At 45.6% G+C, this 20,751-nt stretch overlaps 1 protein-coding gene across 1 annotated transcript in view; it reads right to left on the bottom strand.

Annotated features, from left to right (window-relative positions):
* The window catches only part of kif26ab (kinesin family member 26Ab), a 64,196-nt gene that overhangs the window by 19,555 nt on the left and 23,890 nt on the right, over positions 1 to 20,751 (bottom strand). Inside the window, exons 3-4 of the mRNA XM_076107986.1 lie at positions 17,813 to 18,289; positions 12,684 to 12,874 (exon numbers count right to left, since the gene is read on the bottom strand). Of these exons, the coding sequence (XP_075964101.1) occupies positions 12,684 to 12,874; positions 17,813 to 18,289 (668 nt within the window). The remainder of the gene's footprint in view (positions 1 to 12,683; positions 12,875 to 17,812; positions 18,290 to 20,751) is intronic.

A 20,751-nucleotide genomic window follows, 5' to 3' on the forward strand; every position in this document is an offset into this window, starting at 1 on the left:
CATTGCTGCCCTTATTGTGATTTCAAGTGTTATATATCAAAGGGACGTAATGATATGGAGCAGCCACAGTTGGAGTTGTCCTGATAGCCTTTCAGCTCCATCACTGTCTCCTTCTGAACAGACCTCTGGGACAGAGAATGATTGTAATATATATATATATAGATGAGCCAAAGCAAGACAGATGTAAAATCAAGGGTCGTTTGGAATAAAAGGTCTCCTGGTTCCTTTGTTCAAGAAAGGACATTTAGATTCCATCCTTACCTATAAAGGGATTGACAGTGAGGGAGGAGGAGAGGAGGTCAATGACCGGAGAACAGGCAGAGTTTGCCCGCTGCTTCAGAAGATTCACTTTGGCCAGCTGTCAATAATCACTCCAGCCCTGTTTTCAAGCTCTGTCAAATTAACAAGAGAAATTCCTCTTCCCCAGAGAATCATTAGCTGGCGCATCCATTTGCTTGTTTGTGCACATTTGTCTCTGTTCTCCAGGCCGGCTGTACACCTCTTTAGGTTGCCCCTTTTCTGTGGCTAATTATCATGTTTGCCACATTTACTATCCTTGACATTTTCTTTCTGTGATTCTCCTTTATTTACCCTCTGCAGACAAGATGAGGCTACTCTGACTATTCATGCAGGGATCAGATCAGTGGGTCCGATATCAGACTGTTACCTCCTACCTTCCCACAGTGAATCTGCTTCACACTGCTGCTGATTAGCAGGTCGGCATAGCTCTTCATGAATGGAGGTGGGAATACTGGGCTCCAGCCAGCCTCAACACCATGCAATGCTAATGACTACAGCACAATGAGTCAGGCTGGCACGCTGCTGGAGACATTCAGAATGGATCACGGACTCGGTAGTAGAGGCATTTGTGAGATTTTTAGACCGGATGCTGCATGAAGCCGTGTTGTTGAGTGCTGGAGACACTGCCAAGTCCAAAATGCCATATCAGCAGATGGTCATGATTGATTGGGCTGGATGTGTGTTGGTCTATCAGGTGAGGCGCTATGTTTTCGAGTCATATAATAATAATCAATAGGAAACCTCCCCAGAGCTAAAATCAGTACACACTGTCTTATTGATGGGCTGCCCTTGACACGATCAAACAGCCCTGTGCCCCAAAGGTGTGTAGGGGGGATAACATAAATCTACCACCTGAGCTGTTAAAATAAATCCAGACTTAGTTCAGTTAAATTAAGAGCAACAGACTAATGATCAGCCTCCACAGTGCAGAAACACATTTCCACATGATTCGCTAAATTTGGTTTGGATTAGCATCTCTGCGCTGGCCTCTCTGGCTGCGGTCCCAGGTTCACCCGCAGCCTGACCAAGCCACAGCTTATAGCTTCAGTGGTGATTAAGCGCCTATGACATCAGCATGTGAACACACACAGATTCATGTGGCGCACAGACAAGGGGAGATGATGTCATACTCTGCCAGCCAGCACTGGCAGCGAGAAGGCCCACCCAAGACAATATCTACTAGCGAGGTCAGGATGGCGATCATTGTGAGACGAATGCTTCCTCACCATAAAGCACTTTTTCTTAGAGTCATTGTAGCTGTGTCTAAATGCGTCAGTAAAGACAGTTTGCTGTGAGTGTCAGCATCCACCAGATTTATGGCCATTCATGTATAAATATATGCACTACCCTCAACACTAAAAGCACAGGGGGTCACATAGGGTGGGCTCTGAAAATAACCAAGAGATACGTATGCGGATTGTGGTTACCTGAGACCGCATTAGGCTGTTGAATGTATGACAAGGCTGATCCGAGCCTCCTGTGTGGCGCTGGGGTTTAGTCTGGTAATGAGCCTGTCTCCTGTCTAAAGTCCCCCTACAATCAACGCGCTATAAACATTAATTTTTCTCACTTTGTCTCCTTTATCCTAAATCACTCAAAACAAAAAAATGCCTGAGGCTGAAACATCCTGAATGTAGTAATTGATCTAGGAATGTGGTTCAACAAATGTTAATTGTTGCAAAAATGTGCAATTTTACTTCACAGAAGCTGCAAAATAAAAAAAATAAAAAAAGCTCCTGCACCTGGAGATACAGAAACAGACATTCCCCGTCTATGCAGTGTTGTTATCTTATCATTCAGATTATAATCAACCAAAACCCAGATCTTTCCAGTCAGTTTGAAAAATGTGTTTTCTCTCTCCTTCCAGCAGCTCAAGATAAATCAAAATGGAAGAGAGAATCAACAGGCTTATCTGGCTGTCAGTTGAATCTTATCAATCCAAAGCTCTGAAGCTTTCAACTGACTGCCAGCCCGTTTCCTGCCTGTTTTAATAGCGGTCTGAAGGCAGAGCGCCTCTCGCCTGTGTCGGTTTACACAACAACAGTTTGCAAGAAGTGGCCAAACACCTCCAGGCTAAGATTTATACTCTTCCTATAAATCCTCAGAAATAGATAAACTGATCCCCGCTAAGCCAAACAGCTATGAATGTGATGTCCAGTTAGCTGAGCAATACCTGAATATTGGCACCATGCATGCGAACACATTGGACCAAGGCCTTTTAGAAAATCTCTTTGTTCCAACAAGGTGTTCAACAAGCCTTTGTCCCTGCACAGTGTCTGGCCTTAGACACAGAATACCAAATGGGGCATCATTTGTGTGCTGACTGCTGACAGCCCAAGGCTGCACGCACGTCTTCACTGAACCAATCCCCGGCCAATTAGGTAAGGCCAAATGCATTCATGTAACATCTGTGAGTACAAGGTGTTGTCATAGAAAAGAAAATATTCCCCACAAAAATTAGATGTTGCCTCGTGCAACTGACTTGTCATCCTCATGTTCCAATGCAGATTCAAAGAGCACTTCTGTCAGAGCAAGAGAGAAACACGCAGCTTTGCGTAAATAAAATCCTAAATTCTACCTGGGATTTGTAAACCTGTTCTGTCACGGTCTCCTCAGAACTCTTTTTGAAACGGTCTGTGGACTGAGGTGGAAAACGAGGGATTAGGGCGTCCTCCGGAGAATTGCTTGAATAACGGGGGATCATTTGGAAAAACAGGGGAAGAAAGAAAGGGAGTGCAAGTGAGAAGAAAGCGGTGCGGAGGCGAGGAAAAAATAACAAATTAGAGATCGCTGAGATGGAATAGGGGAAGGACAGCCAGGAAGAGGAAGGAGGAAGAGAGACAGAAAGAAAGAGGCAGGGAGAGAGGGAGCAGCACAGAAGGGTGTGCAGCCAAGTCCTCTCTTCGATCAGTGGGCCTGGCTCTGTGCCAGTGAGGCTCTGTCCATGAGGAGGTAAATCATTTTCTGCCTGAAAAGGAAACAGGAAAAATGATCGTTGGGGCTATGCCACAGCCAGCTTGGAATTGCTTTATTCCCAAAGATGGGAATCCCCAGTCGGCCAAGACTAAATGGAACAGTTGGCGCCAAAAAGTGAAAAAAACTCATCAATATTCAAGAAAGCCTGGTTTGGTCCGACAGTGTAGCTGAGTAAGCAACAGTGGATTTAAGCACTGGCTCGTATCAACACAGAGGTAAAAGAATCTTCGTCAATCATTTTGCACTGAATTAGTGTTGAAATATCAAAGGAACTATGCAAAGAAGTCTTATCATCTGTGCCCTTGGACATCAGATCAAGAACAGGAAGCTCATGCCAACAGATTTCCAAAGGACTGTGCAAACACGGTGCTCTGTGTCCGTGCCAAGGTTAAACCCCCCAAGGATGGAGGAGGAAATATTGCTAGTGCAGTGGCGCTCTGCAGGAGTGTGTGTCAAACCCTTCTTGTGGTAACACCGACATCCTGTGTTTTTTCTGTTAAATGCTTTGCCTGTAAAGCGTTGTGTTTCCAGACACCCTACACAGTCACGCACCCACCAATCCCCACACAGAAAAGGCTACAAAGCTTTCCTGCCAAGTTAGGGGCTTAAGGGGGGCTTAAGACAAGCAAAGGTTGGAAGTTTAAGAGTAAATGTCGGGAGCTATAATTCTATTCACAGTTGATTTTATTGTTCTTTCTGGAATTCAGGATTGCATCTTGCTAATATGACCTTAACTAGCTCGAACATAAGGCCGTGGAGAGGTGAACAAAGCACATGGCATTAGCTCTGCAGGACCCATTTGTCAGTCAATGAGATAAAGGGGCCAATTTAAGGCCCCTAGAGGAAAGAATTAGAGATACCTGCAGTGAGAGTCACGAGGTCCTCGAAGGAAAATCTCTAGCAATTGACCCCAACTTGTTTGCAAGAGGCTTCCAGAAAACTGCAGCCTCAGATGCGAGCGGGGAAAGAGCACAGCAATTACGTCAAAATTGGTTCAGGCAGCAAAAAATAAAAGTCTTGGAAGAAAATTCACTTTTCAGCTGATGGGTGACAGATGATAATGAAGACATGTTCTTCCCTGCTCTGCAGACTGCAGCCTCCCCACCCCTGGCACTGCTGACAAAGATTAACAGCTGCTTTCATCTCTTCCAGTTCATTTTCGCTCTGTTCCTCAGACACCGCTTCCAGGTATTCTGCTATGCGTCTCTCGACAGGCTGCAATAACTGGAATAAGTTCAGACTCTCAATACAAATGTTGAACTCCGATTCACCCACCATCCCTCCCACGTCTTGCCTTGAAAACCTCAGGAAGGCTGTTCGGCACTGCAGAGAAGAACTCTTGGCATTGAGTCATCGCTGACTGAGTGACGTTCCCCGTCTACTGTCCTGCACAGCACACAGTGGAGATGGATATTTGGTACACAAGAGACGAATGAGGACTATTAGTAACATGAAATGCCCCCCTGATCAAATATAATGTCCTCTTAGATTAATACACAACACCATATCCAAATTGAGAATAATTTAGGAGAATGATGAGTGTGGGAGAGACAGACAGAGAGAAAGAAAGCCAGCTCCCCTCCTCTTCTTCATTAATCACTTTCTGCCTCAGTAAGACACCTAGCGATTATTTATTTGCACTTCTCCACACAGAGGCTATCACAACAAACAGGCCCGCAGGCTGCTGAGAACATTTGGGAGTGATTAATCAGTGGGCCGTTTGGAGAGACAGAACTCAGGGGGGAGGGGAGTTCTAACACGTGTTTCTTAATCTTTCATCTATATTCAAGTCAATGGGCAAACCTAACAAAAACTAGAGGGCGTCCAAGTCAGGTGAAATGAGCTGCGCGGTCACAGAGATGACCACGATAGCAGCTCTGCGAATAGACGATGAAGTGACATGTCGTAAGATAGAAGGAAGACACAATTATGTGGATCAATAAACACATCACAGATGCATATAGAAAAGGGAAATACTAATCTAACTGCATGAGGAAATGTGTCCCTGAGAACAGCAGCTAAGACGTTAGTGACTACAACCGCATTATTCAAGTTAAGCAGTTTATCCTGTATCACACACTCATAAAGTCAACCACAGACATAACGCACAGCACACTCACTGGGCCACACAGCGTATGGGGATAATGGGATTTCTAGCACACTGCAGCTGGCTCTCTCGTGCTGGGTCGTGAACCGATTACAGGCTATAATCCTCTCCATTTAAGACGTTGTGCACGGGGAAGGCAGGAGCAGAAACACAGAGGAGATCAATCATCCTTGCTACTTTAAGTTCGATACAGTATGGTTTCGCACGTGTCAGAAAAGAAAAGGTCGAGGGCATAATATCCGACATAATAACTCTTAATCTTTACTAATTCTCAAGTCAGAAGCGCATTGTGGTTCAAATATAATGGGGAATGTGCACTAGAAGCACTATTATGCTCCCCCGGTGTCTTAAAATGGATCATTATGTATTTATTGCTCCAGACAACAGTTAAGTCAAAGGTTACTTTTATACAGATAATAAACTCAACAGTACACAGTGTGTTTCATTAGTGCTATAACTCCTTTTTTAATTCCCCACAATTGTCATTTGGCTTGCAAAGCCCCAGCAGCCGAGCTACCTCTTGATGGAGTTTAAAAAAAAAGAAAGAAGGCGGTGTGATGATGCTGAAAGGTTTCAGCAATTGTAGCTGATGAGGTAAACGCTAAACCACCTGTCCTGACAATGGCCTTATCCTCAGCGGTAATATAATCTCCGTCCTTAAAAGCTGGGCCCTTCCCATTGACAAACAGGAAGTTTATATGCGTGTCTGAAAATATTAAGCATGCTGTTTGGGGAAATCAACCTACAACCAGTGATTAGGCAGCTATTAGTTATTCATGTTGAATAGAAGGCCATGGTGACGCTGAGCACTGAGGAGCAGTGATGCTTGAGAAGCCCCACCAGGAGCCATCTTTGTTTCCCTGCTCATGGGAGCAGAGACCACAGGCTCTAGTCTGCATCTGCACACAATGGGTCATAAAATTCCTCAACGCGTATTCCCTGCCACCAGCTATTGCAATTCCCTCTTTCTTATTCCGCAACACTCTCACACTGTGTCTCAACCACAATGCACATGTGACTCAATTGTAATGGCAAAGAAAATAGACTCCATTTGCATGACACCTTTCACTGAGGGACACTAAAGAGGTTTAGATGGCATCCCTCTGCCCCCCATATCCATTAGCGGGATGGGGGTTAGAGATTCGAGCAGAGTCGAGCGGGATAACCAAACACTAATGTGCTGATCATGGAGCCCTGTGGGCAACTATCAGAGCTGTTATCCAGTCGGGGAATGCCCGACGTGGGAAGGCAAACAGAGCAGGAAATAGATTAATGCTGAGGGCGTGACTTCTCGTGCCCACGTTCAACTAGTCGCACACAACCTAGCCTTTCTGATCATCCTCACCGACATACTGAGAGACAAAGGCAGCCCTATGTTAGGTGACAAGCCTACAGGACAGGGGTCTGTGCTTCACATCCTCTCGTTTCTCTCCTCATGAAAGGAATCTGTCAGGAGTGGATGGCTGTGCTTTCCCCTCTCCCCTACAGGGCTTAGTACACGTGGACCCAGGGTGAATGCACAGGCTTGAGTCAGCGCTTCATCTCTTTGTTTGTCAGCCCTCCCTCCACTGCTCCCCTGTAGGCTATATGAGTGGGCCAGACAGACTTCCTGACTCAGGGATTTATTTGGGGGAACAGGGAAAGGGGCACCGAGGTTATCCCTCACGCAGGCTGAGACAAAACGCTCTGCTTTTTTGTTTCCTCTATCACTGGAGCTGTTTGCCATTCACGATGACAGGCACAAGTGATTCTACGCTGCCTGCCACAACAGTGCCCATCACCCTGGTGCTGCAGGGGCACAGCACTATCACGCCATGTTATCACATCCCGTGAAAGTGACACGCACCCGAAAAGACGCAGGGGAATCCGCCACAGGGAGAGCGCTACTTCAGCTGTGCCGCAAATTATTCTGAGCACCGATTTTGTGAAGAGCAACACACAGAATCCCAATAAGAGTTTCTCATGCAATATTCAGTATATACTCCTGTGCAGCATACATTATATGAGAGTCACTCAGGCTGTCTGGACATGGTCTTTCCTGTAACAATGTCCGACACAGTACAGATTAAATCTGTATCTCTATGTCAGGAAAAAAAAAAGATGTTTGTTACGCAACAATCATGGAGGATTATGAGTCAGACAGAGGATGAGAAGAAGCATGAGGGTGGTGGGATGTATCTACCTGCTGTAGATCCCTGAGGCTTGCATGGCCAGGATGGATCTCCATCAACACCTCAGCCTTGACGGCGCCCGACAGGCCTTGCATAGATTCACACCTGAGCCTATCTACAGGCTGCAGCCCCTCCATGGCCTCAGCTGGTGCTGCCACTGTGTCTGCCGCTGCATTGAGGCAGCCATTAGTCCCATCAGCCTGATTATGGCAGGGAAATGCCAGCTGGTGTTTTATCCAAGAGTACACAAAGACAAATACCACAGAGCAGCTCAACCATCCCAGCTACCACCCACTCAATACTTCTGATGAGCCATTCGCTGCCCTGGGCATGTGTTGCTCAGATTCAACAGATTGATAGGAATCAATTCTCGTTTGTCAGGCTCTGGAGGTAGAGGTATTATTAACATTTCAGCTCCACTGTGGCCGTTTCCTCAAAATGGAGCCAGCAATTTCAGCAGTATGTTTTCTGCCATGCTATACATTCTGCTCACACTCTTGCTTTGGTGGAGGAATCCATCTCGCTGTGGCTTGACAACAAAACCATTACCCTCTCACCTCCAGGGAGAAAGTCAGTCCGGCTCCGACTGCACAAAACTGCACATTCCACAGAGCGGAAAGCAGCGAGCGACACAGAAAGTAAGATAAAGAGAGAAAAGACAACAGACAATGCAGCTCAAAACAAAACCTGACACACAGACATGCATTTGGCTGCATGTATAACACAAACACACATCCATGTGAGCTCAGTGTTGTCCGGGCACAACATAACTTACTTGACTCCCATGGCAGTGAATCCAATGTTCTTTTCGACAGACCTCCTGATTCTGATGCTGTCAGAATGGAAGCATTAGCCCGAGCACGCCTTCCTGAGTGACAACATTTATAAGCACATTCGTCCCAGGCAGCTACCGTCCTGCTCTGTATCTTTATCCCCCTGCCATGTGGGCCAGATCCACTGTGCTCAGCAGACCCTTCTGCTCCACATAATATGTCCTGCCTATTTGTCAGTGATGGAGATCCCTGCTGTCAATCACAGCACAGCCAACCAAACACATCACTGTCCTGCTCAGTCTGCTTCAAGCCTCTCTGTATGGATGACCCCTCCTGTGAAAGAGTTGGAACTGCTGTATTTCCCCCCCAGCAACAACATTTACAAGCAAACAGGATGGACTCAGTGGCCAAGTTTCTCATGGAAACTGCATAAACAATCAAACTATAAAACTGATTGAACAATAGACCTCAGCAAAGCCAACATGCGTTGTTTAGAAGAAGAACAAGCACTTGTGGTCCTGCAGTGCTTCCACTTTGCAACACGCAGGACTCATTAGAGAGAAGTAAATTATAGTCCAGTGGAGTACAGAGGGCCATTTCAACTTCCTGATTTCCAATCCCCATTTTTCAAAGAAAAACTGTCACATTTTATTCCCACATGCTAATGACCTGTTTCTATGGTTACTCAGAGCAGGCTGGGGGATGAAGGGCAGCGTGAGTGTTGCTGACACAAAGAAAGGGTCTTGTGTGTGCAGGAGAACAGAGGCTGAATGGTCCTGCTGCCACAATTACAGGAGGATTCCTTCTGCACAATCACAGCCATTACTGCACAAACACTCACCTGGGCAGCAGCTGCAGGGCGGCGATGGACGACCATAAAAACCACATCCTCCCGACACTCCTCCAGGGCAGCATTCCAGCAAACAGCTGTCCGCCCTGCCCCTGCAACAGCCCGCCCGCCGGCCTTTGTGCCACCTCTGAAGTCCCTGAATCTCTACCAACTAGTTGTCTCTCCAAGGTCCTCTATACTCTTCTATTCATTACCTCCATGTATCTTTAGAGTGAGTAAATCATAACTCTCCGGAGTGTAATTAGTGTGAAGTAGCAAACGAATGAGGGACTAGCTTCCCTCCAAACAAACATAAACAAGGGACCACCTATAGACCACGGAAAACTGTCTCATGCTGATTTGCAGAAAGGAGCACAGCGAGATAAGTAGACTGCAAAGTGAGCAGCCGACTCCTCTCAGCGGTGTGCCCTGAGAAGTCCCACGGGCCCGGTGGGTAATAAACACACCGTCACAATCAGCAGGTGTTAATGGAACAGAAAGATGGGTAGAAGGATCTGCAAGGCGGCAGTTAGCCACACCGTCTAGCTCCTGCTGTGAGCTTCGCCTGGTTTCATTACACAACGCTGTGTCAATACACTAATCATATGCTCTGTCACAAGGCAATCAGTGCTTAACGTGCTAGTCAGCTGAACACATGGCTCTAAATTCATTACCCCCCCTCCCAGCCCCACACACACACACACTGACATAATGATATGCACACATGCACGCACACACACCATCCGGTCAGAGTTTGACCCTTGACTCTTCCCGTCTCCCTGCGACTGTATAGTCAGTCTAATTGCCAATTGGTCATTACTGACCCCGGGGTTATCTCTTTGCTTTCACCAATTACCAGAGACAGGAAGCAGGAAGAAGGAACCATTTCATAACTGGAATTGCAAAAAGTGCCTTAACAGATACATTTGTTGTGTGATCAAAGACATTCTCTAGTTTCTGAAAATCGAAGCATCACACGATAAAATTCATAAACAGACTTTCTCCCATGAGAAGCAGAACAGACAGAGAAATCACATTCTTAATCACACGAAGAGTAATTTGTTCCCTTCAATTAAGAACTACTTCCTTCAAATGAATCATTTGGCCTCACCAGTTGCCAAATCTAACAGTCTGTTATCCCATACAATGTGTTTCAGGGAAGTCAAAATATAGAAATGTTGCGTTTAACAGACAAAACTATATACTGAAATGAATGCATTACCTTAATACTAAGAATCTGAGGCAAAACAATTCAGTGATTTGTTGCGAGGGCTGTTAATCTGTGGGTCCTTCAACACTGAGTCATCAAAACATTCTGTATGTTCAGGTCTTACAATGACTTAATGCTTTTACCTTATTTGGAAGGAATTTTGAAAGAAAATAATTTGACGTATTCAGGGAAACCGATTATATTCTGAGGGGACACATTACTGATTTGTGCACAGAAATTGTCAAAAAAATGACTGACCTGCTGATCTCTGTATTTATCAATTTAACATTTAAACTAAAATGATTTTTCAAGTCAGTAGACATCTTATATGAAACTAATTAAAAGCCTTGACAAACGGTTGACTTATTTTTGCAATGAAAAAAATTAAACGACGAATCGCTTTTGTTCACCGCGCTCTTCCTTTCTCTCAGCAGCAGAAAAGCTAAAGCAGCTAGACTCCAGCTAATTGCATTCTAATTAAAATTTCATCTCGGAGTGGAACGGTGTTAGTGAATGTCAGACAAGTGTCTGAGGAGCGCTCTCCACTCCATTGGGGTAGAAACTGCTGTTTGGTTATTCTGCTCCCACATCCTGGGCTCTCAGGATTTACACATGCATCCCACTAATTGTATCTTTCGAGAACAAAAAGGAATACCAATCAGATATGAGTTTTCAATCAAGTGTAGGGCCTTTCTTTTTGTTTAAGCGCTACCAACAAGACAAGAAAAATCTGTTGATTGATTCAATTTGTCTTCACTCAATCAGCAGTAATATACAAAAACAAAGACAACAACAAGATGATGATGATGATGATGATGATGATGATGATGATGATGATGATATTCCTGTTGCAGGCAACAGCTGCAGAGGGTCAGGAAAAGGGTGCGTGCTTCAAATCAAGCACAGTGCGTCTCCACCACCTTTTTCTGTGTCTGCAGAATGTGATGCTGTTTAAAGCTGGCTCATCGGTCATTGTGTTTCTCTGGGCCAAGTAAAACACCACATTCTTGGCAGCAAATTATCTTTAGGATGAAATGAGAGGTGAAACCTTTTACTCTGCTTCCCCACCAGGACCTGCTGCAGGGGAAAAACAAGTCCACCTCCCTCTTTAGCCTGCACTTACTGGCCAGACATGGCTCCCTACAGAATGCTACTCTTTTCGAGCTCAGGTCCAAAGAAAACATAAGAACTAATAAAACTGTGTCGGGAATTAACCCTGTCAGGGCCACACCTCTCTGTTGTTCAGGACTTCTGCTCTTGTGACAGGAAGTGGTAAGCACAGGAAGTTGCATGTTCAGGAGGATCTGGAATGTCCTCTTAGCTAAAGGAGAGGCTTCATGGTCCCACTGATATACTCCGACCCTGTGAAAACTGGCAAGACAAACTCCATTTGGGGTGCTTGGAGAAAAGTGAAGCTCCACAGTGATCCCCCATGGGCTTCCTGTCACACTCCACATGTCCCTTAACCTCCTGCGGTGCAGAGTTTTTCAATAGTCCTATGCATCATTCTTAGCCAGCTTCCATTTGGCCAACATTCATTATGGCGTAGCACTCCTCGGAGAGAGGAGGCAGGGAATGTATGCACTGACCAGCCTGCCAGGGAATCTATCAATGACAATATAGCACATTGCACCAGCCATCCACCCGCCTGAAGAGGGTGAAGCATTCTCCGGGGCAACAACAACACCGGAGCCAAGCAGTGCTGAAAAAGCCTCGCTCAGCCTGAGAAACACGGCGAACAAATGGATTCACCGAAACACTAAATTACTGTCCTGCAAAAGCTGCAAAAGCTGCAAAAGCTGCAAAATCTGAAGAGCTGTTTTAAGTAGAAGAAACAAAAGAACGATAAAAAATAAATAAACATTAAATAACTCAGGACAACACTCGGCTTTAACCTAAGCCCCTTCGTGAGAAGCACTCCCTTTTTACATCAAATTATTTAATTCTATTATCCATTCATGGGCAGTGGTGCCTGTAACTGAAGGCTCATTTAGTCCCAGGATGGTGTGTATCCCAAGGCAATGCTATAATTCAACCATGGCAAGAACAACATCTCCATTGGAATAGGTGCCCCACATGGAAGTTAACACCATGTACCACGACCTTCGACAGACATTTGAAGGCGAGTCTGTGCATATCTCCTCGTCAGCTTTCTTCTTGTACACCTACACACACACACACAGGAGCCTGAATGCATGCAGGCGTGTGTGCACACAAGCTCGCAAAAGCGCTAAACACTTCATTTAGCACCGCAAAAACACGATCTAATCTCTGAATGTTTTGACAGCGATTTGACGGAGCGGGGGAGAGCGCTTACCTAATGAAGAAGGAGGCTGCTGCAGATGCGGACGGAGAGGGGGAGCTGGATGTGTTGGTGACAGGTGCCGCGAGTCCCGGTTGGCTGGAGCTCCTCAGTCGGCAGGGCGGCAGGGTGCTGGTGGTCATGGTGGTGACTGGGGCCTCCGAGGCTGTGACATCCTTGTCTGCTTCCCCTGTCAAACCCTGAGCCTGTTGACACACAGATACAGAGATAAGACCACAACCATCACTTACAAGTTTTAGTGCTGCTGCCCACCTTCCTTCCACTCCATTTGCTCTCCCTATGCCACAGATGGACAGGCAGCTGCTGCAGCCAGCACCGGTTAGCAAGAGTCAGCAGTATCCACAGCAGAGAGCTCCCTACAGAACAGCAAGGATGCTGCACCATTCATTGATTCTGGCAACACCCTGGAGGTTGCTCTGGCTGTAGCCTACTGTAATTAAGTGATAACCCACATTTAATTAGTAATTAAATCACACGCGATTTACTTCACTCCGCTCCTGATTATATCTATACCTCCATGGCTAATTTGGCACTTTGCAGGCTGAGTTCGACTTGGACTATCTAAGAGGGAGTTGTTTCAAAGAGGCTAAACAACATCAACAACAATCTGAGAAATGTGATTCCTTCCATAAATGTTTACGAGATATCGAAACTGTGCCTGCATGGGCACACCCTGCTCTGGAAGCTTGGTAGTTGAACTGGAAACAGACGTGAGCTGCATTTGATGCAGCCCTTGGTACTCTGGTAACTAATGCCAAAGCTACACTGGATATACCACCTGTAAGTCTTCATATGTGTTACATATGTGCTGCAGCAGGCCTTCTTATGATGGCTTCTTGTTTCTTGTTGCACATATTTCCAAAAAGTTATGTAAAGATTATTAGAATTGTTGTGATGTTGACAACGCACAGTAAGTTTAAAGTATGAATATGGCTTAAAAGGTTTTAACGCAGACCTGCAGATGCGTAGTCCAGAACAACTAGAAGCCAGTCATACACTAAGCCTAGCACTCTGCTTCTGGTGTAGCTTATTGGAGATAAAGCATAAAGGCTCGGCTGGAGCTCAGGAGCCTGCAGTGGTTCACTGATTGCTCATAGTCCAACTGAAGGAGTGCAGAGAGCTAATTATATAAGCCAAAGTCAACTCAGAGACTGTGCTTCAGCTGGAGCCCCCTTACTGACAAAAGGTTAATCCTCACCGGAGCCGCTAGTTTATCCTGCGAGACAGTGATCAATAGCAGCTGACAAGAACCGGTTCTGTGGTTTTTCAGCATCAGAAATTAAATAAATAAAGGCCAAAGTTTTCCTAAAAACATTTATAGCACTGACACATGCACGTTGTGTAATCAGCAACGACCTTGTATTGAGCACAACGCAGCGCTGCAGCCTCAGTGCCATTTGACAGGATGTGTATTATAAACACAGTTCAGGCCCTCTGCATATATAACTAAAATGAAATTCTTTACAATCTTTTTCATGAGGTGTCTGACTTTCTATTATCTGTCATTTGTCAACAGGCTGACAGCTGCACTATTTATATGCCAAGCCTGACATGTGAATGCTATACATCATAATGTGAGGACATACTTACAGTCTGATATTCACATGAGGGGCTTGCTCTGCAAAGTGCCTGCCACTGTTAGCTCTACGTGCAGCACAATGTGCTGCAATAATAAAGAAGAGGGGAACTTTCTTTCCTCAGAAAAGCTTCACTGACCATTTGACAAACGATGGACCTACAGTGCACACATGAATTCCCACTTTCCCATTTCTTCCCTTTGAGCTTGTTATCAGAGTTAAGAATCCTTGTTTTAGAGGTCTGGTCTCGCTCTCTTGAGACTTCATCACGGAGGTTAAGTCTGATATCAAGCTGCGGTATGTGAAGTTATGACTTGAGAAGTACACCAGGCAAAACAGTGGCTGCAAACTGAAACGAGCCAAATGCAGATCCTCAGCAGACGCCAGTGCGGAAAGCCTCATACCATGCTGGTGTCGGTGACAGGCTATAGGAACTCCCATTACACTTTGGCACGAAAGACTAGAGCACTTCACACGCAGCCGTACAGGAAGCTGTCGTGTGTAGCTCATCAAATCTGTCACTGATTGAGTCGGAGTAGTGTCGGCTTTTGAATCAATCGGCAGCACATTTTCTGGATCATTCAGGGACAGCTGTTGGTAGCTGGGGTGTGGGCTCAAAATTGACTACTAAATCACACACATATAGGTGCACACACCCATGAGCTCATCACAGTGCCCATCAAAAAGTATTCCCCTTGGTATTAAGACGGGAGACTTAAACCCCTCAGCCGAGCTGCTCTCTGTAGCCTTGGACATGGACTGGCCCTGATTCTGACTGAAAAGAACAATCTATCCCCTGGTCAGGTAATTGGGCCGTGTCAGTGGAGCCATGTGTGCTCGCCCGTTTATACCGAGAGCCAGTAATGAGCTGGCCTCCAACTCTTTAACCCCCAGCTCTCCCTGATCCCTTTTTCTTGGTTTACTACTGGAAAGAAAAGGCAGAAAGGGGAGGGGGTAGGAGACAAAGCGAGAGAGATTTGAACATAATGGAGAGAGTCGAAAGAGAGAAAAAGAGTTCGGGAGAGCGCTTCATGTGAAGTCTGAAGTGAACAGCATAGGCCAGCACCCTATCGGCAGACCATCTCCTCCTCCGCCGCTGAGAGGACCAGGACTCCCCTGTGACCTTTGATCCCAGCGGTCAACAGACGATTACTGAAGTGAAATGGGCCTTGTGTTAATCTGACTGTCGTGCTTGGCTGCCCTCTGGAACCAACAGAGTCCATCTGAGGGGAAAACCGACTTCCAACAATACTGGAGACCTATCATGTGAGAAAAGGATTTCACTCTGGACAGAAAATGTCCACCGTCTATAAGCAAATACCATAATTGCCATTTTTTCAAAACGATTTCCTAATTTGGCAAGAAATCATCCTTCCCTTTCCTTCCTGTATCCATTTCTTCTCTTGTCTTCGTTGCTGTCGGTGGCACTTAGCCATGCGAGCACAGCTGCACCAAAGAAACAGCAGCCAAGATCATCTGCTGGGCTTCAAATTGGTGGCAATGGAGCAGGCCGAGGCAGCAGGCGGCCAGTGGGCCAATAACGGAGACCCTCATGGGTCAAGAGCACTTGGTCTTAGTAGATTAGTGCACATGTGGTTGTGGATTTTATGGGGCAAAGAGAGAATCACAAATTTGGGTCGGTCAATTTCTTGTTTTGAATAGTATAATAACACTCCTTGAAATTTGTTTTTCTGGATTACTTAAACTGCTTGAAGCGCTTATTCAAACAGCCAGCAACACCAGAAGTTACTTCAGCGATTGTGAAGTTGGAGCTTATCGAAGTTGGGTTTTTTGTATCAGACTGTCTCAGATCAGTGCATTTGGGTGCCATTTGCCCAGTTCAAGGCAGCTGTGCTTGTATGAACCAGTGTCAGTCAATTACAAAGAGGGAGCCAGATAGCTTCAATTCCAACGACCACAAACATCATTCCAGATGTTAACCAGAGCCTTTTCCCAAACGGGAGATTCAAGGTGCCCTATAATGGGCAGTGTGTGGGAGCGCCCCAGGCTCCCTGGTCGACAGGATTTATGTCTGTCTCCCGCATGCACACACGTCCATCTCTGCTTCTTTGTCTGAATATCACTGCATGCTTTTCCCAACAAAAAAAACAAGAGGGACTCATGAATAAAGCTTGTGCCTTTCGGCACAGCGTAACTCCCAATCCTCGTGAGTGTGTGTGTGGATTTTTGTCTCTTTGAAGGATCTGGTTTTAATGAAAGAAACAAGCTAGGGGAAAATAACACGCACTTCGGCTGTGTCTATAACTTCATGACCTGAAGGGACATTTCTCTCTGTCCAAGGAGGGACTCAGCCTCAGCTATGTGGCATTGAGCGACTCATTCCAGCTCTAAGGGCCACTAATTGCTTTTAGACACATAGATGGAGAACACAAGTCAGCCTCTCCCTCTTGTGCCAGGCCGTTTGATTTGACCTACATTGTGTACATGCAGTTAAAAGCTTCTGATGGCGTCCCATAAACCATGTCTAAAGGCACTTGTTGACATAAAAGGGGGGAGTGAAAATCTGTCTTCAATTGTGAAGCAGAAAGGAGGAACACTGCCAAGACCCGTAACAGACTGCAGTTAACATCAGTTAGAAAAAAATGGCGAAATTACAGTTTACATACTGTATCTGTTAGGGATATTAACGTGTAAGGAGTAGATGACGATAGCACATGCCGTTGGGTATGCACACTGAGTCTGCCTGGTGAAGAATGTTACAAAGGTTTGTCAATCAGGTCTGAGACCAGATGTCCCCATCAACGCAGGAAGAGACATCCGCAGAAAGCTTCATATCAGCAGCCAGCAATATGCTTCATGATGTTAAAAGAACGTACACTGTTGACTCTAAAACTTGTGAATGTGCAAAGAGATTATCTGTAGTCGTAAACCAGATACAGGACGATGAGTTCCATGACACCAAGGGCAAAACTCAGGACCTTTCCAAGTCTCTTGGACATCAAACAAAGCACAGGCTAATGCTTATCCAACATGACAGAAGAGTTATGGTGACGCTGCGGGATGGTCATTTGAAATGCCCTTGAGGAGAAGGTCAGCAGATTAGTGTTGCTATGACCTCTGACCTCAGATCACTCAGACTCCTTGACTACTGAGGAATGAGAGGTCAGCACTCCTGCAGAGCTCTGACTCACACATTTTCTGCCGGGCTTCATCTCCTCTAAAAGGTCCGAAATGTAACATTTGTACTGAAGAGACTCAACCTGACGAGCACTGCAGCATTAAATGCAGACATTTTAAGAAAAAGAAAATGTTTCATCAAAGTATTTCATGATACACTTTCATTGATTTAAGATGATTATTCGGAATATGTATCATCACTTTTCCTCATGATTGAATTCTAATACATATATGAATACATATATGAATATATGGAACTTATGGCTACTTTACATTAACAATTATTGTCTGCTATTTGACCCTTTAAGAGTTTAATCTTATTCTACTGCACTATTTTAAAGCCACTCTAAATGTATGAGAATGTATGAAATGTAATGTAAAGTTAACAAAAACACATTAAAGACATACCAGTTTAGGCTGAGGGATGAAGTTGTTGACCCTGGAGATGCTCCACACGCCCTCGAGGTACTGCTGTGCCTGAATGGTGACGGAGCTCAGGGATCCACTGATCTGCCCTCCTGCCATTGTCACCTGGACACTTGTCTTAGGCCCTGAGGAGACAGAGGGGCTCTGCGACCAGCCTGGTACCCTGTGCCGCTCCCCCAAGGGAAGGACTGAGTGAGCAGCTGGTTGGCCTTTGGACAGTTGTTTTGCATGGACACTGGAGGACGACACAGTGAATCTAGCAGGCTGCGGTAAAAAGGACTTAGTGGGCAGGGCTGGCATGTCTGAGCTGAGGGTGAGGATGGGAGCATGGAGCGTCTGCAAGGCCTCCTGCCTCAGTTGGTGGAGAGGTGTGGAGCACACCTGGCAACAGCTAACACCAGCTTCATGGCTCCCGGGTCTTTGGAGCTGCTCTAACAGGAAGGTTGCATATCCAGGATCCTGCAGAGTAAACACAAACAAGAGAGGGGCTTTAACACAACTCTAGGTCTACCTTGATCTCGAGCATATCTCACTATCTGTTCTTCAGAAAGGATTTCCTGTTTGTTGTTCACATTTTCCAGGCGCGTCAGTGGTCTGCTAGCAGTGTGGTCCCTGGCTGCCCTCTGGGACCCTCACACCCCTGCTTTAAACACTTCCTCTTTCGGGGACGGTTGTTTGTTTAGACTGAGATGCTTTGCCTGCATGCAATTTAAGACTGCGGATCAGGTTCACCAGGCATGTGCTCATTACACAGCGTCCGCCGGGGAGCTGAGACCAAACAAGCCAAACGTGAGGAGACAACTCTGAAATAAGGCTCGGAGAGATTACTTCAAGAGACATTCCTAACAAACAAACAAAAATGTGTGAAGCCTTAGAAATAACAAGACCGAGCAGATTTCCGCTTATTACTGCTTTTAGTGACGGTGTCCAGTGGAGTCCTTTCACTTCGTCTCTAAGAAGGCTCCCTAGGGTTTCAGTCTCTGCTTGGGAGGAATGAGAAAACAAAACAACAGCTGAGGGGACTCTAGTGCCCAAAACCATACAATTTACATATGATAAGTGTCCCAGCATGAAAACATATGATAAGCCACCAAATGTGACAATAACCACCTCCTCCAGGAAGCTGGAGGCACACTGAGCTATCAATGAACTATTCAAATCCTAAGTGAGGGTGGAACATAACTATTTTTCTGTGTTTTAGGGAAACAAACACAAACGCACACGCACACACACACACACACACACACACAAACACCAACAGTCAACACAGTCTCTTAAGAGGCATAAAGGGGCACGAGGCTTCTGCCCTGTGGAGTCGTGGCCTAAGACAGGAGCCCACAGCCCGTGCATAAATGTTTATGAGGCCTTTGCTCCGTGGAACCTCCGAGGTGATCAGGAGGAGTGAAGCAGCGGAGAAACAGCAATCCTATGCCCTAATGTAGTGCCACTTAATACAGCTAACCCAATAGACCCAGAGACCAAAGAGGCAGGCTGAGGGACTCTAAATCTCCTCCCCATGAAAGCAGCTCAATACAAAGACTTTGAGATGACCTTTCTCTGCAAACACCCACAGCATTAATAGTATGATCACGCAGCCTTCCTGCAGCCTTATAGAAAGTGGACACATATCATCTGTGCATTTGTCCTTATTCTCAAAAATGGACAAAAAGCGGTATCCACGGAATTATACTCAATGACGGATCAGCATAATCTCCAATATCATCACTTTACTTAAAGTAAAATCATGCAGATCCTGGCCTGATGTATGAGTGCTTCTGGTAAATGATTTACTGTACTGGCTACTTACTTCTACACATAGGCAGGCACGGACAGGACAAGCACATCTAAGAAATATGTAGAAAACCCCATAAATCTCACAACGAAAAAGATGGGCTGACGACTGGCTGATGGCAGATCAAGTGCAGTATGGTGAATGTTGATGCTATAGTGAGGAATGGATTTAAAATGTAAGAAGCTTATAATAGAAATATAAAGCTATGATAGGGATTTTAAAAAATGATATCAAATGCAGCTAGATCCTGGCATGTGAACAATCTCTACTTTAACGCTCGGGCAGGATATTTATGCACGAGTCGGGACGGTTCCGCTGAAATAAGATGAAAGAGCCTATGACAAATTGGAGCTAGAGAAAACACCGCTGGCTGCTATTTTCACAGTCTCGTCTGGCTTCATGTACGTGGTCCCTAGACAGGAAATTGAAGTAAAGTCATAACCAGTCAACTCCGCCCTTCCATCACCCCTCACCCTTTACCCTGCGACCACCTCTTACCCACCTCGGGGCACTGGTAGATGGAAGAAATCAATTTTGCTCTCTCTCTCCATGCATTGTTAGGTGTTGATTTAGGGGAGCTAATAAAAAGACACACAAAGCTGAGCCCATCTGCTATTCAGTCAGGATTCTGGAGGTTAGAGAGCGGGGCTTCTCCTGTAAAGCTGTCTGTGAGCTTTATGCCCTGTGGAGTGAATAAAGGGTCAGGGCCACAGGGCTTATGACGATGATGGCGCTGATGATGAGGATGCGGAGCAGAATGAGGTGGATGTGATGAAACTGAAGGCCACAGAATCCATCTCGATATGGTACATGAAAGGTGGAGAAGAGCATATCATGCAAGAACATCCAGATCGGTAGATATTTCACACGTCGCTCAGACAATGTAGCTTGGATATAAAAAAAAACATAGATCTAACACAGTAAAGCTTGCTGAAAAGGTACCGTGTAGCTTCAAGCTCAAACTGTTTGCTCTTATGTTTGTGCCATCACGTTCAAGCAAACTGCTTGAGAGCTTGTGCATAAACATAAAACATATGATGCATGGGTGCGCCCAACCCCCAAAGTCATATTGTTTCTTTCATCAACCATGTGATCTATTACTGACAGGTGCAAGTGGGTGTGAAGAGCA

The sequence above is a fragment of the Anarhichas minor genome, unplaced genomic scaffold (genome assembly GCF_050575085.1).
Source record: "Anarhichas minor isolate MPS153535 unplaced genomic scaffold, ASM5057508v1 ptg000040l, whole genome shotgun sequence".
Taxonomy (NCBI): Eukaryota; Metazoa; Chordata; class Actinopteri; order Perciformes; family Anarhichadidae; genus Anarhichas; species Anarhichas minor.